Source organism: Amborella trichopoda, chromosome 11 (genome assembly GCF_054954075.1).
Source record: "Amborella trichopoda isolate Santa Cruz 75 chromosome 11, AtrichopodaSantaCruz75HAP2 v2.0, whole genome shotgun sequence".
NCBI classification, from domain to species: Eukaryota; Viridiplantae; Streptophyta; class Magnoliopsida; order Amborellales; family Amborellaceae; genus Amborella; species Amborella trichopoda.
This window is the reverse complement of record NC_142346.1, coordinates 41,208,155-41,231,485: the sequence shown is the minus strand read 5'-3', so window position 1 is coordinate 41,231,485 and position 23,331 is coordinate 41,208,155. Positions and strand designations below refer to the sequence as shown.

Sequence of the window (23,331 nt, the reverse complement as noted above, 5' to 3'; positions counted from 1 at the left end):
CGCTCAGTCTGTTGCGAAAGCCTTACTATCTAGAAAGGCCTTTTTCAGGGGAGGCCGTCTCACTTTGCCAAGATGGACAAAAAGCTGGGGAGCCATGAAATCCACAAAATCTTAGAACTTGGAGGAAGGAATCCCTAGTCACCTATGGTGTTAACAAATTTTAAGGGCCATAACTTGTTGGGAAGAATTCATCACCGTTCATTGGAGGCCCTTTTGCACTTTGCCCATGGGATCTCTCATCATCCTCGTTCATACCCAGGATGAACAAAACATCCTTAAATCTTTGCTCTCGCATTCTCGAGGACATTGCTAGAAGGCCTCTATCTCTCAACAGAATTCGTCTAGCTCCAAAACCAGCCACCATTACATGGAGCTTGGTGAGTAAACTGCAGTGGTACAAAGAATAGAAAATTTTTATTATCAAACCAGATTACGAAGTACGCACATAAAATTAGCGCTGGATAGGCAAAGTGGAGATGTGCAACTAGAGTTTTATGTGATCGCCGCATACAAATGAAGCTAAAAGGGAAGTTCTATAGGACAGCTAGGAGACCAACATTCTTTTATGTGGTGGAATGTTGGTCGACCAAAAAAAACATACCTATAGGATGAGTGTAGTTGAGATGAGAATGTTGAGATCGATGAGTGACAAGACAAGAAGGGCTAGAATTCGAAATAAATACATTTGGGAGAACTTCAGTGTGGCTCCAATAGGTAATAAGATGAGAGAAAGTAGGCTTAGGCGAGTTGGCCATGTGCAATGCAAACCCAATATAGCACATGTTACAAGATACGAGTTGGTTCAAGTACAAGGCTCAAAATGGGCAAGGGGTAGACCTCACTGAGGTTGTGCTCTGTGATGGAGTAACATAGCGGACTAGGATTCATATAAATAATTGGGAAAAAGCTCTGATGATGATAATGATAAAACCAAATTACGAAGTAAAAGGCTCTGATGATGATAATGATAAAACCAAACTACGAAGTACATCATCTATGAAAGGAGTCGGTATGTTAAACTCAACATAGCAAAATCAATAATCTTTTTTTTTATTCAATATTACTTGAAGTCCACTTACATGGACAACTACACACTACTGTAAATCATAATTAAAACCCAAATATTGTTGGGTTTTGTGGCCTTTAAAGGCTTAGAGAGCTTGTAAAAATGATGAATAGTGGAATATGCACTTCAGTGGGAGTGTTCGTTGACTGCCAAAAAGGGTTAGGCAGTTTATGGCCTTGGTCATGTCTAAAAATTTTGGCCCTGGGCATATGGCACAACTGAGAAGGGTTTGAAATAGGTCATCCCTTGTTGATGTCGGAGAGCTGCTTAGGGAATAAGCTAGGAGAATTGTGTGTCTCTGGTGTATGGTTGTAGGTCTATGAAAACAAAGGCCAAATCCTCAACAAACTTCCGCACAGCATGTACATATGATAGCCACATGGGAAATAGCCCTTCATAGAGGGACATGTGTACATGTGCATTGAGAGAGCCCCATTTGCACTTTAGTGACAAGTGCTAGACCTGCTCTTAAAGGAGGACTGTCATCCACATTCTAGGATCATGGTCTCATTGTTTTACTATCCAATATTGACAAGTCAATCATAAGCCCCTGCAAAGAGACTGTGGGTCATGGGACTTTGTAGGGTTGGATAAGAGAACAGTTGTGGATCATGGTTTCTGAGGCGAGTGTAGTGTTCTTATTGTCACTTATTTCTACTGTAAATTTTCATAAAAGGGTACTTCTGAAATTTTCAAAACTTTAAATAACACATGTAGGACGAAAGATCCAAACCAGATGTGGCACATCGTGTACCCCAGGGACCACGGCCTATTTTTGTATATCATATTTGGCACACCCTATTTTTTTTGCTAAAGAGGGAGCACGCATGACCCCCAAATACTTTCGGAAAATAGGGGCCAAGCCCTAAGTTTTTGGAAAGGAGTTTTAAAGGGGAGGCATGCCACTATTTTTGGTAAAATAGTGGCACCCCACTTTTTGAGGAAAATAGAGGGACACCTATTTTAATTGAAATTTTTTTTAACAAAAGAAAGGGGGCATGCCACTTTTTGGGGCACAATAACCCCATGCCATTTTTTTGGGGAAAAAAGGGGTACGCCCCTTTATTTTTAAAATCAAATTTAAATATGATAAATCTAAAGATGAGAAATCCATTGAAATATGGTTTCCTAATATTGTGGGAAATCTAGATTAGATTTATCTAGAAAATATTTTAAGTTTGATTTAAAATTTTAAATGGATAAAATTTAAACTTGATTGGTTTTATTTTAAATAGGAGTGCACTAGGTCAAAGTGTAAGGTGATAAGGTTCCTAATTTATCCACCCAAAATCATGATGGCTGATTTTTGAGATGGATGGCTCTGATTAATCTCTTACTCCACAGATTTGCTAGTTATACTAAAAGTTTCGACGGAAATTAAATAAGGTTGGAATCTTATTCAAACTAGAATCCTATTCCAACTAGGAGATAGGTTTTGTTCTAGATTTTCTTCTATTTAAGACCTAGTCTGAACCTATTTGAGAACTATCCCAATATTTGTTGTATTTTTTTTAAGGAAGAAATAGAAGCCCACTTAGAGAGATATCAACTCCTGAGATCTGCCCTATTTTTGTTCCTATATTTGTATAAACCCTGGTTTATTTTTTAGTTCTCTTAAACACTAGAGAAAGAAGGTTAGCGTGCGTCATTGGTCAAGGAATCGGGTGTGGGGTGTACCAATTCCAAGTTGGGTGGGTAACTCAAGGCATCTTCCAGTAAGTTTTCCTATTAGTTTTTATTTATTTTCAGTTTTATTTTCTATTTTTCTGTAATTTTTCAGGAACTTATATTGCATTCAAAATTGTTATTCAAAATTGTTATAAAAGCTATTTTAAAAGTCCTGGATAGTTTCCATTTCTCGTGACAGTAAAATAAAGATCCTTGGTTGCATTTAGGGCATCGTTTATATTTTTCAACAATATATTATGGCACATGTAAGTGGAATTCAAGTATTTGGAATAAAAGAAAAAAGAAATTTTTTTTAATTTAATACCTTGAGTTCCATATAGCTACAGCTTTCAAATACAACCTAAGATCTTTATTTTTACTGTCAAAACAAATAAACACCATCCATGAGCAATAACCAATCTCCCGCAATAGTTTTGAGTACAAAATAAGTTCCTCGAAATTCACAATAAAATATAAAATGACTAAAAAATAACTAAATCAATTGGGAAGACTGGCTAGATGATGCTGGGAGTCACCCCCACAAGGCTTGATACACCCCACACCCGATTCTCTGATCGATGGCCCACCTTGATATGTTAGGTCTTGCTGCAATTTTTAAGATACAGAAGCTTTTCAGGCAATATCTTCCAATCTAAGGCTTCAGAGAGGTTAGATTTACCCTATAGGAACAAAATATGGTTCAACTTGAGAATTTATTTCATTCTAGGCTGCACATACCTATTCTCCCTTCAAAATCAGTAAACCCTAGCCCTAGGGTTTCATGTGCCACCACCTATTTACCTTTCCTATTGGGTGACATCACAAGCAAGAGAAGGAGACATGGTGGCGTGCCAAAAATATGGGAGAAAGAGGCTTATTTTTGGGAATGAGAGATATATTTTGCCGTAAGAGAGAGAGGATATGTCATAATTTGAGAGAAGGGTTCAAATAGGATTTAAATAGAACGAAATCTTTCTCCCAGTTGGAATAAGATTCCTTTTAGGTATACCTTGTCTAATATAACCAGCATGACCATTAAAATATTAGGAAATTTGTGGGGTGAGAGATATTAAATCATAACCATCCACCCAACAAGTCAACCATCAAGATTTTCGGTAGAAATTAGGAGCATTATCCCCTCATAATTTGACCCAAGTCTAACTTCTAATTAAATTTAAAATATAATCACTTTAAATATTATAATTTCACCAAAGATAATCTTTTTATTCTGGTCTGAAACAAAACTCCCACTTGAATAGGGAACAAATCTATTTTAGTTTTAAAAGATTCCCTAACTATCTAACATTTAAAAAAAAAAGTGGCACATAAAATAAAATAAGTGGAGTGTGCCACCAAATGGACATTATTTGGGTCTCACAAGGCCACACGATCCCCTCATGGGTGGCACACACATGTTTGGGCTGGATCGTAGGTCCTTACATGTGCCATTCCTAGTTCTGAAAATTTTCAAAAATACCTTTTTAATGAATTTGCAGAAGAAATATATTTAAAAAATTCTAAACAAATTTGCAAAAATCATAAAAGACAATTCTATTACCAAAATAAAATATTTTAGATGTAGACTGGTACCAAAAGGTCAAAATTAGCAACAAAGAGGGAACTCCATTTGACCCAATAACCATGATCCATTATTATTTTCTTCTCCAACCCAACAAAGACCCATGACCCATAATCTCAATGCAAGGGCTCATGATTGGCTTGTCAAAGTTAGTCAATAAATGGTAGAACCATGGTCTTAAATGTGGATTTTAATCCCCCTTTAAGGGCAGGTCCAACACTTGTCACTACAGTGCAAAAGGGGCTCTCTCTATGCACATGTACACATGTGCCTTTATAGGGCTGCTTCCCGGTAATGTGGTGGTCATGTATACATGTCGTGTGGAAGTTTATTGAGGCTTTAGCTCTTGCTTTCACAGGCCTACAACTGCACACATGAGATCACACATTCTCCCAGCCTATAAACATCATCCCTGAACATCTATCCAACCTCAACAAATGATGACCACTATAAACCCTTATCAGTAGTGCTACATGGCCAGAGGTAAAGGTTTTGAACATAACCAGGGCTATAAGCCACCCAATCCATGGTCAATCAACACACACGTTCCTACTAAAGTGCATATTCCACTGTAAATTGTTGTTTTACAGGCTCCCTAGGCCTTTAAAGGCCACAAAACCCAACAATCCAATTGGAACCCAACAAGCAAAACCTATGCTCTCAAGACAACTCACGCATACCAACAGCCACGTACAGGGGCACTCAAACGCTAGTAGCCAAACAGCCACCATTAATGCAAGCAATCATATCCTTCATCCTTTCCAAAACAAGCATTACATGAACCCTCTTTTAATGAGCCCCATAATGCTATCTCCACCACTTCAGCTTCTCCAAATCTTTATCCCAAACCAACCCCCGCCATATCACCACCAGCATTTATTGAGCAATGCCCTTCAACCGCCAAGCCATTCAACTTTAACCAATCAAAACCATCTATCTCCACCACCCAAGACATCACCTTAAATGCTCTTCCTCCCATGTCCTCTCACCAAGGCACGCCTTCACACATAGGTACTCAAGAGCGCCTCATACCGACCACCTTGAATAGTGAGCCACTGCAACCATCCCACTACCCCAGTTGTCAATGCTCCACTATAGAAACTTCCAACCATCCCATCACCCCACAACCTATCGTCATGTCAAATCAAGCCCTTTCAAGCATCATCATCTGTCACCTAAATGCCACCTTCACAACTCTTGACAAAACACTTATAGAGCTTTTTTGAGGCCAGATCACCATAGCTACAAGCCTAATTCTATGCACGACATCCTCCACTGTACTGAACAAGAAAGGGAAAAGACCAATATGTGAGGATCCCTCCCGGTTACATCACATGTACTCTATCCTTGGGATCGATGATGAGGACCGCAACCTACTTATAGTTCATCAGAGATCACCCAGAAAGTCTTGTCACCTAAGGCTACACCTACTATATTTGGGGCCCCAGGGGTAGGAAGAAAACTTTTAAACTCCTGCCCCATGGCAAGTCTAAGGTTTCTAGACTCCTCTGTTTAGCTCTGAGACCACCGGAAAAAAACACTATTTCCACAACAAGAGAATCCACTCAAGGAAATGCCATTGGGCTCTATTCCACCATGCACCATACACAAAAGAGAAGACCATCCAAGCCCATCATCTAAACATCCACATCAGCCAATGCGCTTAAATCAGGGTATTCTGAAGCATCTAGAGATGCTACGATGTTGGTTCCACAACAGCCTTAACCACCTAGCACTTTCTCTCTTAGCCAAACTATCCTACCTATCCCACCTATCCCATATGCTACCCAATTCTCCCCTCCTTCCTAGAAACCCTTTACCAAATTCTCAACAACTTCATCCAACAGCCCCTTCTCTGCAATACATAGACTCTCCTAACTTCCCAGTACCAAGACCCATCTCTCACCCCTTAACCTTGGACTACCCCCACTCATCGTTTTCTCATAAACAATATTCCTAGCCTCCCCATTCAATTCTCATTTTTCAACTATCATCACAAGCTCTCTTACCACCTTTCTACCACCACACCCCTTATATGATCTCATTCCTATGTCCCTGGAAATGAGGCTAGCACTAAATGCATTTCATACATAACCCTCCCTCCTTTCCTCCCACCTCTTAAATTTTTCTTCATCCCACAGCCTAACCCTCGTCCTCAGACTTCGGAGTAACCTAACACAGTCTCCATTCCTTCATTCATCCAACCAAATGCTTCATCTTCGAACACAACTGTCCAACCCCCCAAATGCCTTCACAAACATCTCTGCTCGTAGATACACAACTTTTAACAACACCTATCAAGGACCCTTTAGACCTTGACACAGTGGAGCAAGGCGGGAAGATAGACATTAGTTTCCATTCAGATATACAGTCCCCAGTACAACCTAATATCAAAGAGCTTCGAAGAATAGAGAGAGGAGAGCCACACATGGACGATATGCTATAGCATGGGCTTCATGTATGACAGAACCATTTTGGTCCTGGCCGCTTTTCTCAAAGATAATATAGGTGGCTGTCAAGTAACCACTGAACCCAAGAAATTGAAAAGCACAAGAGTAACTTGTAAATTTAACCTCAGAAATAAACTATGATAGGAGCCAGACATCTGCTGCCCAACGCGCCTATTTCACTCCCACAGATGAAACACACCACCCACATCTCGGAAGAAGATCTAGAAGAAGATTAGCCCAAGGCCCCAACTCTCCAAAATGATATACTTTCCTAGAAAATTAGGGGCCTAGGTACCACAGCTAAAAATGAGCCTTAGCCACTTCCAACAACCTTGATATCCTAGCTCTCATCGAAACCAAAACTTCTTCTCCTAAAGTTTCTACTGCCAAGGAAGTGAAAGAACAACCCTACCAATCGATACCACTGGCTTCCAATGGAGTATCTGGTGGTATCTTGGTCCCCTGAGACCTCAAGGTCCATTCTCCCCTGTCAGCATCCACCAGGGTCTTCACCTTTCCTATTACCCTTAGAGATGCTCAAAAAGCCGAATCTGGAAAAACTCATGAGCTAGGGAAAACCTCAGGCCATAACTTCAATTTGAATTCCCTCAAACCTCAATCCCTTGGGCATTAGGAGGAGATTTCATTGTCACAAGATGGACTTATGAGAAAAACAGACCAGGTCATCTAACTGCTAGTATGAGGGCTTTCTCAGCCTTCATTGAACGAAATGTCTCATTAGCATCCCTCTCCTCAGTGCTCTCACACTTTGGCCAAAATGCCACCGAACCAATTCGGACCAAAATATATCATTTTATGGTTTATACTGACTGGGAGGCCTCGTACCCAGAAACCACTTCATACGCTTTACCAAAAAGCACTTCCGACAACTAGCCTATCCTACGAGATATGCTGCCTTCCCCCAGCCCCAAAAAACCATTTAGGCTTGAGATCATTGGTTCAAGGTACCAAACTTCCCCCTCATGGTTAGCATTGATGGGCCCCATTCCAAGTTAAGGATTAGGCTGGTTTCTGCCTATCCAAAAAATTGCAGCTCCTAAAAGCAAAACTCAAAACCTTGCAGAGAACCTACACAGGCAACTTCAAAGAAACAATCCAGGCTCTTATTCTAAAGATCCATTCAGTGGGCAGTCACACCTGACTCAGAACCCCAGCTATCTGAAAGGGCCACAGCTAGACTATATCTCTTTCAAACTTTCAAACAAGAAGAGCTCTACTAGTACCAAAGGTCTAGGGTCAAATTTTAATGGTGGGAGACAGGGACAAAGCTTTCTTTCATAAAATCGCCAATTCTAGGTATCGAATAAATGCAATTACACAAATCTCGGTAGCGAACCAAACTTTAACCCAACCATAGCATGTAAAGAGATTAATGATTACATATTTCAAGACCTTGTTTTCCAAAGACCCAAACTCAGACCTTGTTTGGTACACCCTACTTTTTAGGTCCCTCTCACACCAAGACTCACTTTGGCTGGAGAGACCTTTCACTTTAAAGGAAAATAAGCCGGCCATTTTAGACCTTGCTCAAGACAAAGCCCCAGGATCTGATGGTTTCCCAATAGCTTTCTTCAATAGGTTACCAAATGAAATGCTTCTTTTTTCTTTTTTTTTTTATATGAGTTAACATTTGTATTGTTATAAAGAGTTGGAGTACATATTCATTTTAATTCGAGAGTCCCCACTAGATGGGGCGCTCAGAAAAAATAGGTCAGTCACCCCTATACAAAAATGGGCTTATAGATTTGCCCGATTACAATAGATTTACAATGAAATTACAAAAAATGGGCTTATAAGTTTTCCCCTTTACAAATAGATCTACTACTATGTGTACCGTTTGTGGTCCAAAGCAAAAAAGATGGACCGGGTTTGGTCTTCAACTTGGGCCCTAGCCCGTCCTTTGCCAGAAGATCAACTAACGCGTTTGACGTCCACGAGGTATGCATCCATAAGACGACCATATCCCAACAAATGTATGCGATCTCATCAAAAATCGAAGCGAGATACCATGGAGGAGTGGATCTCCCGGTTGCCTATGATATAATATTACGCGTGTCTCCCTCCGCAATAAGGTATTGCCCCCAAGAGTGATTGAAGCTTTTGATGCCCAACAGAAGGGCCATTGCATCGACATACTGAGAATCTTGAAAGCCAAGATACTCGGAGTAGGTAAACAAGATTGTGCAATGCTGGTCTCTGAAGACACCTCCTGCACCTGCATGACTAGGGTTCCCCAGAGAGCAACCATCGAAGTTAAGCTTTATAACTCCTTCTAGGGGTGGTTGCCAGTTGTGAGATCTTTGCGCCTTCCGTGGACGGTGTTGCAGGATGTTTTCTCATTGGATTAGGACAGTATTTGCTGAGAACCCCAAAAAGATCCGCTAGTTGGATTCCAAAAAAAGTTACTAAGGATGTAACCTTGTGGACTGGACCTTAGGTAGTACGGCCTTGGATATCCTGGAATTTCTCTCTTTCCAAATAACCCAAACGATGGCCGCCACGGCAGCCTTCCAAAGGATTCGTCTAGGCTTCGGCCAATGAGAAGCAAGGTCCGAATATAAAAGATCCTTGACTATCGGAGGCATAACCCATTGGACCCCAAATAGCTGCACCATTTGACCCCAGAGATCGTGGGCCATGTTACAATAAATGAAATGCTTCTATATTTCAAAGAATTCCATGAGAGAGGCCGACTTCGTAAGGGAAGTAACTCAATCTCCCTAGCTCTCATCCGCAAACTGGAAGGGTCTAAAAGACTTCAAACCCATTAGTCTTCTCAATTCCACTTCAAAATCCTAATCAAAGTCCTAGCCTCCAAACTTAATGCTTTTCAAGAAAGTCATTTCCTAGTCTCAGTCAGCTTTTGTCGCAAATAGACAGACCAAGGGCTCTCATCACCCATGAGGCCATTCATCCTAAATACTCATCCGGTTAAAAGGAGTTACTGATTAAATTGGACTAGGAGAAATCTCATCCAATTAAAAGGAGTTCCTAATTACATTGGACTGGCAGAAGCATACGACCATGTGGGGTGGTCAGTCTTAGAAGAGATCTAGACTAGGAAATGGTTCTAGGCAAAAATGGAGTTCCTAGATCCAAGGCAGCATTTCCTATACTAACTTCTCTGGCCCTATTTACAGGACTTCTAAAGGATACTTCAAACTTGGGGAGGTTTAAGACAAGAGGACCCCGTTTCACCCTTCCTATTTGTAATATATGGTGAACTTTACTCCAAAGCCATCTTAAACCTTTTTGAAAACAGAACCCTATAGGGATTTAGGACCTCTCAGTACGGCCCTAAGATTACCCACCTGCTCTATGTGGACAACACCATGGCCTTCACTTTCGCTTGTCCTCTCAAACTAGATAAACTTTGGCTTTTCCTCATATACTTTGAACAGTCCATCGGGACGAGAATAAATGTCTAAGACTAGGGTATAGGGTATTAGAATGGCGAAAGATGAAGTTTGATCCCTCAGTGCCCACCTAGAATGTGCATAAGGAAATCTACCTTCCACCTACTTGGGCATGCCTCTTAGTATAGGGAAACCAAGAAAGCACCTTTGGGATGCCATCATAAGGAACTTCTATAGTAGGTTGGCAAAATGGAAAGGGACTCTCCTTGGGAGGTAGGATACCCTCACCAAAGCAACCCTAGCTAATGTACCCCATTTACCTCATGTCATTGTTCGAAATCCCAGCCAGTGCTGCCTCCAAGTTCAAGCCCTTAACGTGGAATTTTATGTGGAAGGGGAGCTATGATGCCAATAAATTTCATTTAATAGCCTGGAATAAGGTATGCCAACCAAAAATAGCAGGTGGTTAGGGGATCAGAAAACTTAAAGAGACAAATCTTGCCTTACTGAGAAAATGGTGGTGGACGTTCACTTTGAAGGAGGACCAACGGTGGAAGGAGGTTGTTCCCAGTAAGTACGGATGTAAGAAGGGTGGGTGGCTTCCCAAAAAACCTAGACTTTGAGTGTCTGGGGCTATGTCCGAAATAGAAATGACTCAATTCAGGGCCTTGCTCAGTTCTTTGAACTCCTTCTCCATTAACCTTGAGTGCGAGGACCGACTAGTGGGGTGCTATGACTAACAGCCTATTCTCAATTGCATCTTCCTGCTCAGGCCCCCAAGTCCAGCTTCTTGTAAAATTTGGTCCATCCCAGTACCTCTAAAGTTTCAAGCCTTCGCTTAGACCCTTGCACATGGCTAAATGTTGACCATTTATCATTTTGAGAGAAGAGACCTTCCTTGACTTAACCATTGTATCTTGTGCCAATAAGAGAGTTGCAGCCTGCACTCCAAACTGAGGACGAAGGAGACAGCCAATCACCTTCTCCTCCATTGTCCAACCATCTCTTCTGTATGGGACCATCTTTTGGCTCTTTTTCAGCTACCGTTAGTGTCACACCCCAAGAATTTACAATATTGATATTCCTGAGATGTGACAGTCAAAACATATATATACGTATCTTTTTAGGACCAATTTACAATGGCGAATTTTTAAAAAGTAACAAAAGAAAGTTTAAGCACAACTACAATATCTTCCCAAAGTTGATCCTGACGAGCACTCAAATGAAACCGCAGTTATCCTAAAAAATATTTACCATAATTTGATGAGTTTGGCTACTCAGTAAGTTATCATCATAATCCTAAAAATAATCATGGTTGAAAGATATCAATATTTTCAAAAAGGAGATCTATTAACAAAAATGCATCAACAGTTTCACTTTCAATAAATGCATAATTAACTATAATCTAAATAATTGAAATGCATATAACACTTTAACGACAGTGCATAGTTCAAAGGATTTCACAAAATACCCTACTGGCGTCCCAAGTAGGTCACTTATATACCCCATCAGCGTCCGAATGAGTCCACTTAATCCCTACCGGCGTCCCGGATAGATCCACTTATACCTCACCGGCGAACCGGATGAGTCCACTTGCATACTTAAATTATTTCTAAATCTCTTTAAACATTCGAAAGCAGCAAATATCATGTACTCAACATATCACTGAAATCATTAATATGAATTTCACTTACACCATTAATAACAGTCACTTTCAATAACATTTCCACTAATCAAATATTTTGGGCTCAAATTTAGAAAGGTAGCAGTTCGTACAGACATTCTAGCATAATTCCCAATCTAATATGTATAGAAAAACTCTTAAAGAAATTCAAGAATACGAAATTATCATTATTTATGGGATGTTAATTTGCAAATAAACATTTCACAATAATGCTATAATCAAATGCAAAAATATCAATTTTCAGATAATAAGGCAGTCATATTTGCACATGAAATTTACAATGTCTAAATATTTAAAAACAGTAGAAAGAAATCTCACAATTTTACTAAAAGCAGAAATATCACATTTACTTCTAATAATTTGATAATATCTAAAATTTTAGACAAGAAAAATAAATAAATTTATTTTTCTAAGAATTTACAGCATTTAAAATTTCTAACATAGATAAAATATCACAATTTTTATTAAAAGGATTATTTTTCAAGATAATGAAGTCGTGTGCGCATAAAATTTATCGCGCCTAAAATTCATGATAAGAAGCAGAAATAATTATTTCATTTTATTTTTAAAAAGAATGGATTATTTTTCGAGACAATGAGGTCACTTACAGACAAAACTTATAAAATAAAGATCCTGGACGGAAATATCACTATTTATTACAAACAGACTATTTTTCAGGAAGACGATGTCACTTACACATAAAATATTTGAGAGGGAGCTTCCAATAAAAATTGGGTTTGAGAGAAAAGTTCACTGTGTTTCGACCAGAGAGAGAAAAATCTCAAAAGTATTCTAGGGTGGGATTCCTCGCCTGTCGTATTTCAACTCTTAAGATACCTTATTATAATATTTTATTAAGTTACACCTCGTACACGAGGTGTAACCGTTACCATACCCCTTGTATGCTTAAAGCCCACGTCCACTTGACGTGGCAATGCAAGAGCAAACAAAAGAAACTTAACCAAAAGATTTTGAAAATAGTGATGGTCCCTAAGGACCATTATGCTCATATAGACCATCACCTATTAAAAGTTTCTTTCCTTCTTTCTTTTTTTTTTTTTTTTTGAAATTTTACAATTATTACATTCTTCCCCACTTAAAGAAATTTAGTCCTCTAAATTTGTGTACCTGATTACTAAAAAAAAAAGGGATATTTTTTTTTTCTCCTATTCTTTCAACGTCATTATTATTTTAAGTATTATTTTAAGTACATTTTTTTTTTTTTTCTAAGAATCTTAAACCTATTGCTCTGATACCATAATTGTCACACCCCAAGAATTTACAATATTGATATTCTTGAGATGTGACAGTCAAAACATATATATACGTATCTTTTTAGGACCAATTTACAATGGCGAATTTTTAAAAAGTAACAAAAGAAAGTTTAAGCACAACTACAATATCTTCCCAAAGTTGATCCTGACGAGCACTCAAATGAAACCGCAGTTATCCTAAAAAATATTTACCATAATTTGATGAGTTTGGCTACTCAGTAAGTTATCATCATAATCCTAAAAATAATCATGGTTGAAAGATATCAATATTTTCAAAAAGGAGATCTATTAACAGAAATGCATCAACAGTTTCACTTTCAATAAATGCATAATTAACTATAATCCAAATAATTGAAATGCATATAACACTTTAACGGCAGTGCATAATTCAAAGGATTTCACAAAATACCCTACTGGAGTCCCAAGTAGGTCACCTATATACCCCATCAGCGTCCTGATGGGTCTACTTAATCCCTATCGGCGTCCCAGATAGGTCCACTTAATCCCTGCAGAACCACTTATACCTCACCGGCGTACCGGATGAGTCCACTTAATCCCTACCGGCGTCCCGGATAGGTCCACTTATACCTCACCGGCGAACCGGATGAGTCCACTTGCATACTTAAATTATTTCTAAATCTCTTTAAACATTCGAAAGCAGCAAATATCATGTACTCAACATATCACTGAAATCATTAATATGAATTTCACTGACACCATTAATAACAGTCACTTTCAATAACATTTCCACTAATCAAATATTTTGGGCTCAAATTTAGGAAGGTAGCAGTTCGTACAGACATTCTAGCATAATTCCCAATCTAATATGTATAGAAAAACTCTTATAGAAATTCAAGAATACGAAATTATCATTATTTATGGGATGTTAATTTGCAAATAAACATTTCACAATAATGCTATAATCAAATGCAAAAATATCAATTTTCAGATAATAAGGCAGTCATATTTGCACATGAAATTTACAATGTCTAAATCTTTAAAAACAGTAGAAAGAAATCTCACAATTTTACTAAAAGCAGAAATATCACATTTACTTCTAATAATTTGATAATATCTAAAATTTTAGACAAGAAAAATAAATAAATTTATTTTTCTAAGAATTTACAGCATTTAAAATTTCTAACATAGATAAAATATCACAATTTTTATTAAAAGGATTATTTTTCAAGATAATGAGGTCGTGTGCGCATAAAATTTATCGCGCCTAAAATTCATGATAAGAAACAGAAATAATTATTTCATTTTATTTTTAAAAAGAATGGATTATTTTTTGAGACAATGAGGTCACTTACAAACAAAACTTATAAAATAAAGATCCTGGACGGAAATATCACTATTTATTACAAACAGACTATTTTTCAGGAAGACAATGTCACTTACACATAAAATATTTGAGAGGGATCTTCCGATAAAAATTGGGTTTGAGAGAAAAGTTCACTGTGTTTCGACCAGAGAGAGAAAAATCTCAAAAGTATTCTAGGGTGGGATTCCTCGCCTGTCGTATTTCAACTCTTAAGATACCTTATTATAATATTTTATTAAGTTACACCTCATACACGAGGTGTAACCGTTACCATACCCCTTGTATGCTTAAAGCCCACGTCCACTTGACGTGGCAATGCAAGAGCAAACAAAAGAAACTTAACCAAAAGATTTTGAAAATAGTGATGGTCCCTAAGGACCATTATGCTCATATAGACCATCACCTATTAAAAGTTTCTTTCCTTCTTTCTTTTTTTTTTTTTTTTTGAAATTTAGTGTCAATTTGAAATTTGACATCGAAAAGGTGTCAATCAACTTTTTTAGGCCTACTTAGCCTCTCCTCGCCCAAAAACAGGTGGTCACATATGAAAAATCACCACACTGGCTGGCCAGGGGTTTATTTGGAATGAAAGGAATCGCCGAACCTTCCCAGGCTAAAGCCAGCCATTGTTCTCTCTTTTAAATTGCACAAAAGCCTTGGTGATTCTTTGGGCTAAGAATCTACAGGGAGGCAACTTAGGCTCCTCAATCTACATTTCTCATTGAAACAACATCCTGCAACTTGCACCTAGGCCTTCCATCCACAGGCCAGTTGGGCACCTCCTCCTCCAGGCTCTCTAAAACTCAATATCGACAGCTACTCTTCAGGAAACCGAGGCCCTCAGGATAGAGGGGCAGTCTGGCAGACTGCAGCACCGAGATTCTATCCTTCCCAGGTATATAGGCCACACAGATTCCACCACACCTGAATCTATTGCACTGCTAGAAGGCCTAAAGAGAACCATCAGCTTCATCAGAAACTCTTAGGAGGAGATTTCAAGGAATGTAATATCATGGGCAAATGGTAACACCCAAACCCAATGGAGATTGGCCCACTATTACAACAATAATTTGTCACTTTGCAGGGGACCTCAGGCCACCTCCAACAATATCCCCAGGGACATCATAAAATGACATCTCCGGAAACTATATCCCGCTCTTCACCTCTTTTCATCTCTTCCCTCTCTCCCTTCTCTAACAGTTCGCGCTGTCTCTTGTCTCTTTGCAAAGAACTCCATAACAGCCTACCTCTGGTAGGCTGACAAATCTTTTTTTATTCTTCTTCCTTAATATCCCATTTTTTGGTTATAGAGCACCCATCTCTGATGGGTTGCCTAAGGGGTTCTTTTCATATTATAACTATAGATCTACTGCAATGTTAAACTTTTCTCCAAAAAAACAAAAAACAAAGAAAGAGAGCAACGTGATGCAGCACAATGAGCCTGACTATCAAAGCATCCAATTTCTTGCAGAGACCCAAATATGGATGTAATTTCTTCGTATCACTTCATAATGTATTTATCATAATAAGTTAAGGGCAAGTTTATCCTTTCCGAAAATATGTAAAATCACCATAGACTACATCTCTTCTCATCTTTTGCAAGTTAGAATCATTAGAGGGATGCTCAAAATGAGTCGGAATCCTAAGGTCAAGATGCCATCACTGAGGAATAGGTCAAGCATAAATATTCAACCATTTCTATGCCTTAGTTTTAAAATCAACGCTGCATAAGTGGAGACCATAGCAACTAGCACTAAGATCCATAAACGGAACTTGATGCCCTCACAAAATCAGGAGCAATGGGATATGAATTGTTAGTAATGATAAAAAGCACCTGATGAGTTGAAATGGTTTGCCAAATGGGTGAGTAAGAGCTTCTACGGCCAATGGATAAAAGCAAGTTAAGAGATAACTCAAGTGGACCATACCCAGATGAGTTGGTTGAACACACATCCATTGGTATACATACAATTACATGCACTCATACATGAATGTTCATGTGTTGTGGCATAAATATTCAACCATTTCTATGCCTTAGTTTTAAAACCAACTCTGCCTAATTGGAGACCATAGTACCTAGCACTAAGATCCATAAACAGAACTTGATCCCCTCGAAAAATCAGGAGCAATGGAACATGAATTGTTAGTAATGATAAAAAGCACCTGGTGAGTTGAAATGGCTTGCCAAATGGGTGAGTAAGAGCTTCTAAACATCAATATGTGTGCACATGTATATTTGTATGCAAATGGATAAAAACAAGTTGAGAGATGGCTCAAGTGAGCCATGTACAGATGAGTTAGTTGAACAAACATCCATTGGTATACATACAATTACATGCACTCATACATGAATGCTCATGTGTTGTGGTATAAATCTATAAGTGAATATCATACAAATATTCATGGCTGAATGAGTCAGTGACAGTATGTATGCAAAACCAAAAAAAACAAAGACATCTATAAGAGAGAGAACAATATTTAGAGCTTACATTAACAATGCAAACTTGTCACATCCATTATCCAGATGGACAAAAATATAATCCTTGATTAATGCTTCCCCAACCTACAAGAGAATTAAAGAAAAATAAAAAGAGACAAATCAGCATACCAAGAACTGCTTTTACATTAAAAGCATAAATTAGCTCACCCACTCAATTTAAACAAACAAAAGTCACACAGTAGCAAACAACAAAATGCAACTTACATGAGCATAATTTTGAGTTCCAAAATCACCTACTAGTGGTTCGAACTGTTCGCCTAAGCACAAGATGGCACGCAAAGTGTTTAATAAATGGCCTCGTATAATTCATAAATGATGGCGCATGATAAAAAAGATTGCATACCAAGAAACTGTAAACACTCAAGCCGTGTGAAAAGATTGTACTCCTTGAGTTCATCAAAAATTATCTTTGCTCTTTCACGCACAAGTGGGGTGCCAACAGCTCCCTTCACGTCACGAGATTTAGCGGAACATATACTTGTCAAATGATCATAAATTTCCCGATCAGTTGTATCAAGGAGAGCCTGCAACAACACAGGTAAGCATCAATAAGGACATCAAATAAATTAGCTTATGTCAAATGCTACAGGCCAAGATCCCACTGCTTATCCCAAATAACTACGAAGATTGATAAAGGACAACTCATCAAAAGATTGAAACTATCCAAAACAATTCCTGGTTCAGAGCTCAATACCTTCAAAATGATGCCTACTGGAATAAGGCGTTCACTCCTCCTAATCCTACAAGAAAGGCGAAGGAAACAATCTCGTGATACAATCTAGTGCTTGATTTCCGGTACTGAAACAAATTAAATCACTTCACAAGGTCATACAAAAGTGAGATAAAATTGCTCACGAGAATCCAAGACGGGCACTCCCACTTTCAAGATAATATAGTCTGACTGTCACAGAGGATAGATCTTCCCTCTCACATCTGAAAACAAGAAAGGAAAAGTTTATGTTCCACTTCCCATGAACAGAACTATAGAAATTGAATAAAATAATGTTCCAAACATGCCTCGAAGCTTCTGGAATTGAATTTAGCACACATGAAGCAGACTATGCCTCACAATCCTCTAGTTTGACATGCTAGCTTGCCCAAGACGAGACTAGATGAAAATGAAGCAATGAACAAAAATTTGCTCCATTTCCTCAAACCGCCTAGGTCCTAGGCAGCTGTAGTAAGGCGCCTGCTTAGGCGCCCAAGGTGCCCACCTAGTTGGCCTGAAAGGCTGCTACCCAGGCACCACCTCAAAATTTCAAGGCCGAGGGCGGAAATGCCCCACAACCAGTGGGTATTTACAACATTTAAGGGGGGGGGGGGGGGGGGGGGGGGGGGGGAAGGGTATTCTTGCCCCCCAAAACCTTTCTAGTGAGGTTTAGAGAGAAAGACCCTTTAAAAAACAAGATTTGAAGATTTGTCATGAGATCGAATGCTCACAGATTTAAAGGATATTCATCCCAAAGTCGTTTTGAGGCTTATAGTAGTTGTAAAAGAGGATATTTGGGAACCAAAACTTTCCGATTTGGGCCGATGTCGATTCCATTTAGAGAAGGTTGGTATATTTCAATATTTTAAATTAGGGCTATGTTTTTTTTTTTGTATAAAAGATTTATGATGTTATTCTTTGCCTTTTTCTTTTTCTTTTTGATACTTTATGATATACATTTGATATGTTATTAACTATTTGGATTATTCTCCCATTTTAATTTTCAGTTTGGGAAAGCAATTCAATAGAAAAAGTCCATGTCCCCCAAACCAATTGATTTTATTTTTTTGTTATGCATGTTGTATGATTCATAACTTTTATCCCCATAGCAATTTTTCATGATTTACTTTAATAATTGCCTTATTAAATAATTGCACGACGAATATGTTTTTTATTTTATGCGTTAAATTATTGTAATTTTGATGTGTAGGTTTCACCTAGATTTTTTTTTTTTTTGCCTCGATCAAAGCTTTACTTCTTCATTGGATTGTTAGGAACTCAAGATATTAAAGGGTCAATGTACTAATTTTTTCTATCTTTTTTTGAAAATGTTAACATTGTATTAAAGGGGAGAATTACATGGTCACGGGATTCCAAAGTTGCCCATGCAGGGTGACTTGGTAAAAAATGCCTAAGTCTATCATGTATTAAAAGGGCTCATAAAATCCGCCCAATTACATCGATTTACATGAAGCTTTCAAAAAATACAGCACAGTTGGAAGTTGCCAAGATACAAGGTGTTTAACCTATATTCCAGAGGTCCAAAGCAAAAACGGAGATGAACCCGGCTTGAATTTGTCCTTGGCTTCCTTGGCTTCTAGCTCCCTCTTTCGCCAACAGATCTACATAAACATTGGATGTCCTCCATATATGCTTCCAGGAGACATCCATATTCCTGCAAATGTGATCACTTTCGTCAAAAATAGAGGTTAAGTGCCATGGTGGGGAAGACGTCCTACTTGCCCAGGAGAGGACATTTTGTGAGTCTCCTTCCACTAACAGGTGTGAGCCCCAAGAGTGATTGAAACTTTCCAAGCCTATTACGAGGGCCACGGCTTCTACGTGTTGGGAGTCTTTGAGACCAAGATGTTTGAAAAACATTAGGAGGATATTGCTTTGATGGTCTCTAAAGACCCCTCCTGCCCCTGCCTGGCCAGGATTCCCTAGGGAGCAACCATCAAAATTCAGCTTGATGATGCCTTCTGGAGGTGGTTGCCAGTTATAAGGTCTTGGGGCCAATCTGGGTTGGTGATGAAGGATATTTTGCCATTGACTAAGGAAGAAGCTCCCTGGTATGCCCGAAAAAGCCTGGTGGTAAAAGGCCCAGAAAGTGACAAATGAGATTACCTTGTGTAGGTGTGCAGATGTGTGGAGTTTTGCACCTTGAAATATTCTAGTGTTTCTTTCCACCCAAACTGTCCAGATTGTTGTGGCGATAGTAGCCTTCCATAAGATTCTTCCAGCCTTCGGCCAACAAGAATGTAAGTCATAAGAGATTAAGGCCTTGACCGTACGAGGGGTGACCCATTTTATGCCAAAGAGCTGCAACACTTGGCCCCAAAGTTCATGGGTAAAGTCGTAGAGAATGAATAAATGGGGATTAGATTCCTCCTCGCTGAGGCACATAACACATCTATTGGGGATCGGGATCCCTCTCTTTTGAAGATAATCCACTGTGAGAGCTCTTTGGGAACGAGCGAACCAGTTGAAATTTTGGACCTTGGGTGGGGTGATGGTGGACCAAACTTTCTACAGTACCGAAGTGGGGTTCCCAGGAAAAGTGGGGGGGTGGGTTAGGATCTTGTAGAAAGAGGATACCGAGAATCTACCAGAGGGGGCTAGAGTCCAGACTAAAGCATCTTGTCCTCAAATGGGAATGAAGAGGTAGTATGGGGTTGTCGAAAGCAACTGAAAATGATTGGTTTCCTCTTTTGTTAGGTTCCATCGGAAAATGAGTTCCACACTCTTCGGCCTCCTAGCATAACCATTTCCTCTGCAAACGAAGATTCTTTGTTTAGAGCAACTGTATAACGGGTAGGGAACACTTCTTGCAAGGGAGAAGTTCCTAACCATAAATCTAACCAGAATCTCACTCTAGAACCTTCTCTAGAGTAAAACTTAATGAATTTTCTGAACTGAGAGAGAGCAGGGGAGAAGGATTTCCAAGCTCCTGAGGCGTTATTCCACTGACTCCTTTCTAGTACCCAGACCCCTTCGAGGATACTATACTTATTCCGTATTAATTCTTTCTACTTCATTGCCTATTTGTAATTTTTTAGAAAACCAATTCTTAATATTCTTTAGAAGATTAATATGAAAATTCAAATATTTAGACTACATAGTTGTAAATTAACGGGGAGGGAAATTAACATAGAATCATGCTTTTGTGTATGTATCTAGTATCTACAATTTCCACTTCTTGAAAATGTATTCAAGTTTTACTTTGTTGTTTTTATGTAATTTTCAGGATTAGGTGACAAGTTGATACTTCATAGCTAAGGATTGTATGTGAAAAATGTCTTCCTCGAGTTCAAGTAAACAAGCTAATCTAGGTCGAAAATATGGATATTGTCCCAACCCTAATGACAAGAATAGGGTAGCCTACAAATTTTGCAAAAAGGTGAGGAAGCATTTGGCCAACAAGAGAGGGGCCGTAATGCTATGCACTCAAGTTCCCACAGAGATAAAGAGATGTTTGATCTTTTAGAAGGGGTTCAAAAGAAGAAAGAACAGACAAGGAAACAATACGAAGACATCAAGGCCTTTTTAGATATCTTTGGAATAGATGAAGAAGATAAAGATGGAGAGGGAGGGGCCCCCATATCTTGAACAAGCACCATTGGGAATAAGAGACGTCGAAGAAGGGGGCCCGTTGATACATTCCCCCCCTCTTGATCCTGAAGTGGTGGTTCGCGAAATGGAGCCGGCACATACTAGTCTAGAGAGTAATTTGAAGAAGCTGAATAGAAAAAGTGTTAATCGGTATGTGGTTCGATGGTAATTTCAAGCAGGTCTACAATTTAATACTGTCAGTTAGAGGATTTCCAAGTTGTGTTAGAGGCAGTGGGGCACTGTGGCCCAAGATATACGGCCCCTACACCTTGAAGAAAGGTGAATCTAATAAATGACTACCCGAAGACCCACAAGGATGTTGGGGGCAGATGTGGGGTGAACATTATAACAGATACTTTGATCGACAGGAGGTCAAGGAGTGTTATGAAGGTCAAGATGTGGGAAACATTTTTTTTAATCCATTGAAGCAAAAGATAAGATTCATGATGCGACTTTCATATTTGGTGTTGTGGATCAGTACATTAAGGAGGTGGGGGAGTCACATGTTGTGCAGGCTATCACAAATAGGGCTAAGGCCATATTGCAGCTGGTAGATTGTTGGAGAGGTCAAGGCCGCACATTTTCTGGACGCCATGCATAGCTCATTATATCGATCTCATGCTTGAGAAAATTGCCAAGAAGAAAGCTGATATTAGAAAAAGCTAAAGTTGCAGCAGTTTTAATTTATAGCCACACCAATGTTTTAGTCATGTTGAGGAAGTTTACAGATGGGACTGACTTGGCAAGGCCGGGGGGTCACGAGGTTTGCCACTTCATTCTTGTCGTTGGATTCTCTGAATAAGCAATAAGACAAGATTCGAACCATGTTTGTCTCCTCAGGTTGGAAGGAGAGCAAGTGGTTTAAGGAGACAAAGGCAAAAAGGTCTATGACTTTCTTACGATGCCAAGTTTTGGATTTGAGGTTTAGTTTTGCCTCCATATTGTTAAGCCACTAGTAAAAGAGCTTCGCCTTGTGGATAGTGAAAAGGAACTGACAATGGAGCATATTTACAAACAATGGAGGTTGCAAGAGAAAAAATCAAGCTGAACTTGAAGCAAGATGAAAGCAAACATGGCCTTATTTTGAAAATTATAGATGACAACTGGGATATGCCGTTGGACAAACCCCTACACCAAGCAGAGTATTTTCTCAACCCTGCATATTCTATTTTAATCATGCGATAGAGAAAAGGGGTTGTGTCATGGAAGTAATTAACAAGTGCAATGTGAAGCTCCACCCTGACTCAGATGCCCAAGAACAAAATGCCTATGGAACTTGCTTTTATCATTGCTCTATGGGGACACTTGGGACGGACATCGCAGTAAGGCAGAGGACGAAAATATATCAATGTAAGTTGAAGATGTGTTCTATATCTAATTTTCTAAATTTTAATTTCTAAATTTACTCATATATATATATATATATACACACACACTCTACTTACTTTTATTTTAAATGTTTTACAGCTTCTTGGTGAGCAAACCATAGACAAACTGCCCCTAACTTGCAAAGGATAGTGTAGCAGATTTTGAAATTGACTTGTACATCATCAGGCTGCGAGCGCAACTTCAGCACAATCGAGATGGTAAATTTTCCATTGACCCTCATCTCCTATTGAATTACTACACTAACTTTCCTCGATATTTATTTTTAAGTAATGAATTCTAATAGTGCAATGATGTACTATGAAGCAGGTACTTACAAAGAAGATAAATATACTCGAGCAAAAGTGACTGAACGACCTTGTTTTTTATCATTATCATAAGAGTAGACGCACCATCTAGAGCGATTTCAATTAAAGACCCCATACTTGTGAAAGATTCAGATCCAACAAGTGAATGGTTGGTCGGGCAGGATGCAAGGGATGAAACTGCATTCAAGGGAGAGAGCTTGACATGGACCCAAGATCAAGAGGCGATTGGTATGGCATTGAGGCCCATGAGAACTACTAGATCCCCCATTCAGAGTAAGGGGATGGAAGTGGCAAAGGAAAAGGGAAGGGGCAAGGGGGAAGAGGGAAGGGGAAAGAGTAGGAGTAGACGAAGAGGAGGACGACGATAGTGGAGGAGGAGGAGGAGGACACAGAC

At 39.1% G+C, this 23,331-nt stretch overlaps 1 protein-coding gene across 4 annotated transcripts in view; it reads right to left on the bottom strand.

The window, feature by feature from the left end:
* The window catches only part of NRPA2 (nuclear RNA polymerase A2), a 122,105-nt gene that overhangs the window by 87,246 nt on the left and 11,528 nt on the right, over positions 1-23,331 (bottom strand). For 3 of the 4 annotated variants that reach the window (XR_016044816.1, XM_020666417.2, XM_088852341.1), the window contains exons 7-11: positions 17,778-17,855; positions 17,617-17,662; positions 17,266-17,446; positions 17,127-17,179; positions 16,912-16,985 (exon numbers count right to left, since the gene is read on the bottom strand). Coding sequence is in view for 2 of the 4 variants with exons in the window: in XM_020666417.2 (XP_020522076.1) it covers positions 16,912-16,985; positions 17,127-17,179; positions 17,266-17,446; positions 17,617-17,662; positions 17,778-17,855 (432 nt within the window). In the remaining 2 variants the exon portion in view is untranslated. Of the gene's footprint in view, positions 1-16,911; positions 16,986-17,126; positions 17,180-17,265; positions 17,447-17,616; positions 17,663-17,777; positions 17,856-19,157; positions 19,307-23,331 lie in introns of those variants that run through there. The other variant, XM_088852339.1, reaches the window with a different exon arrangement.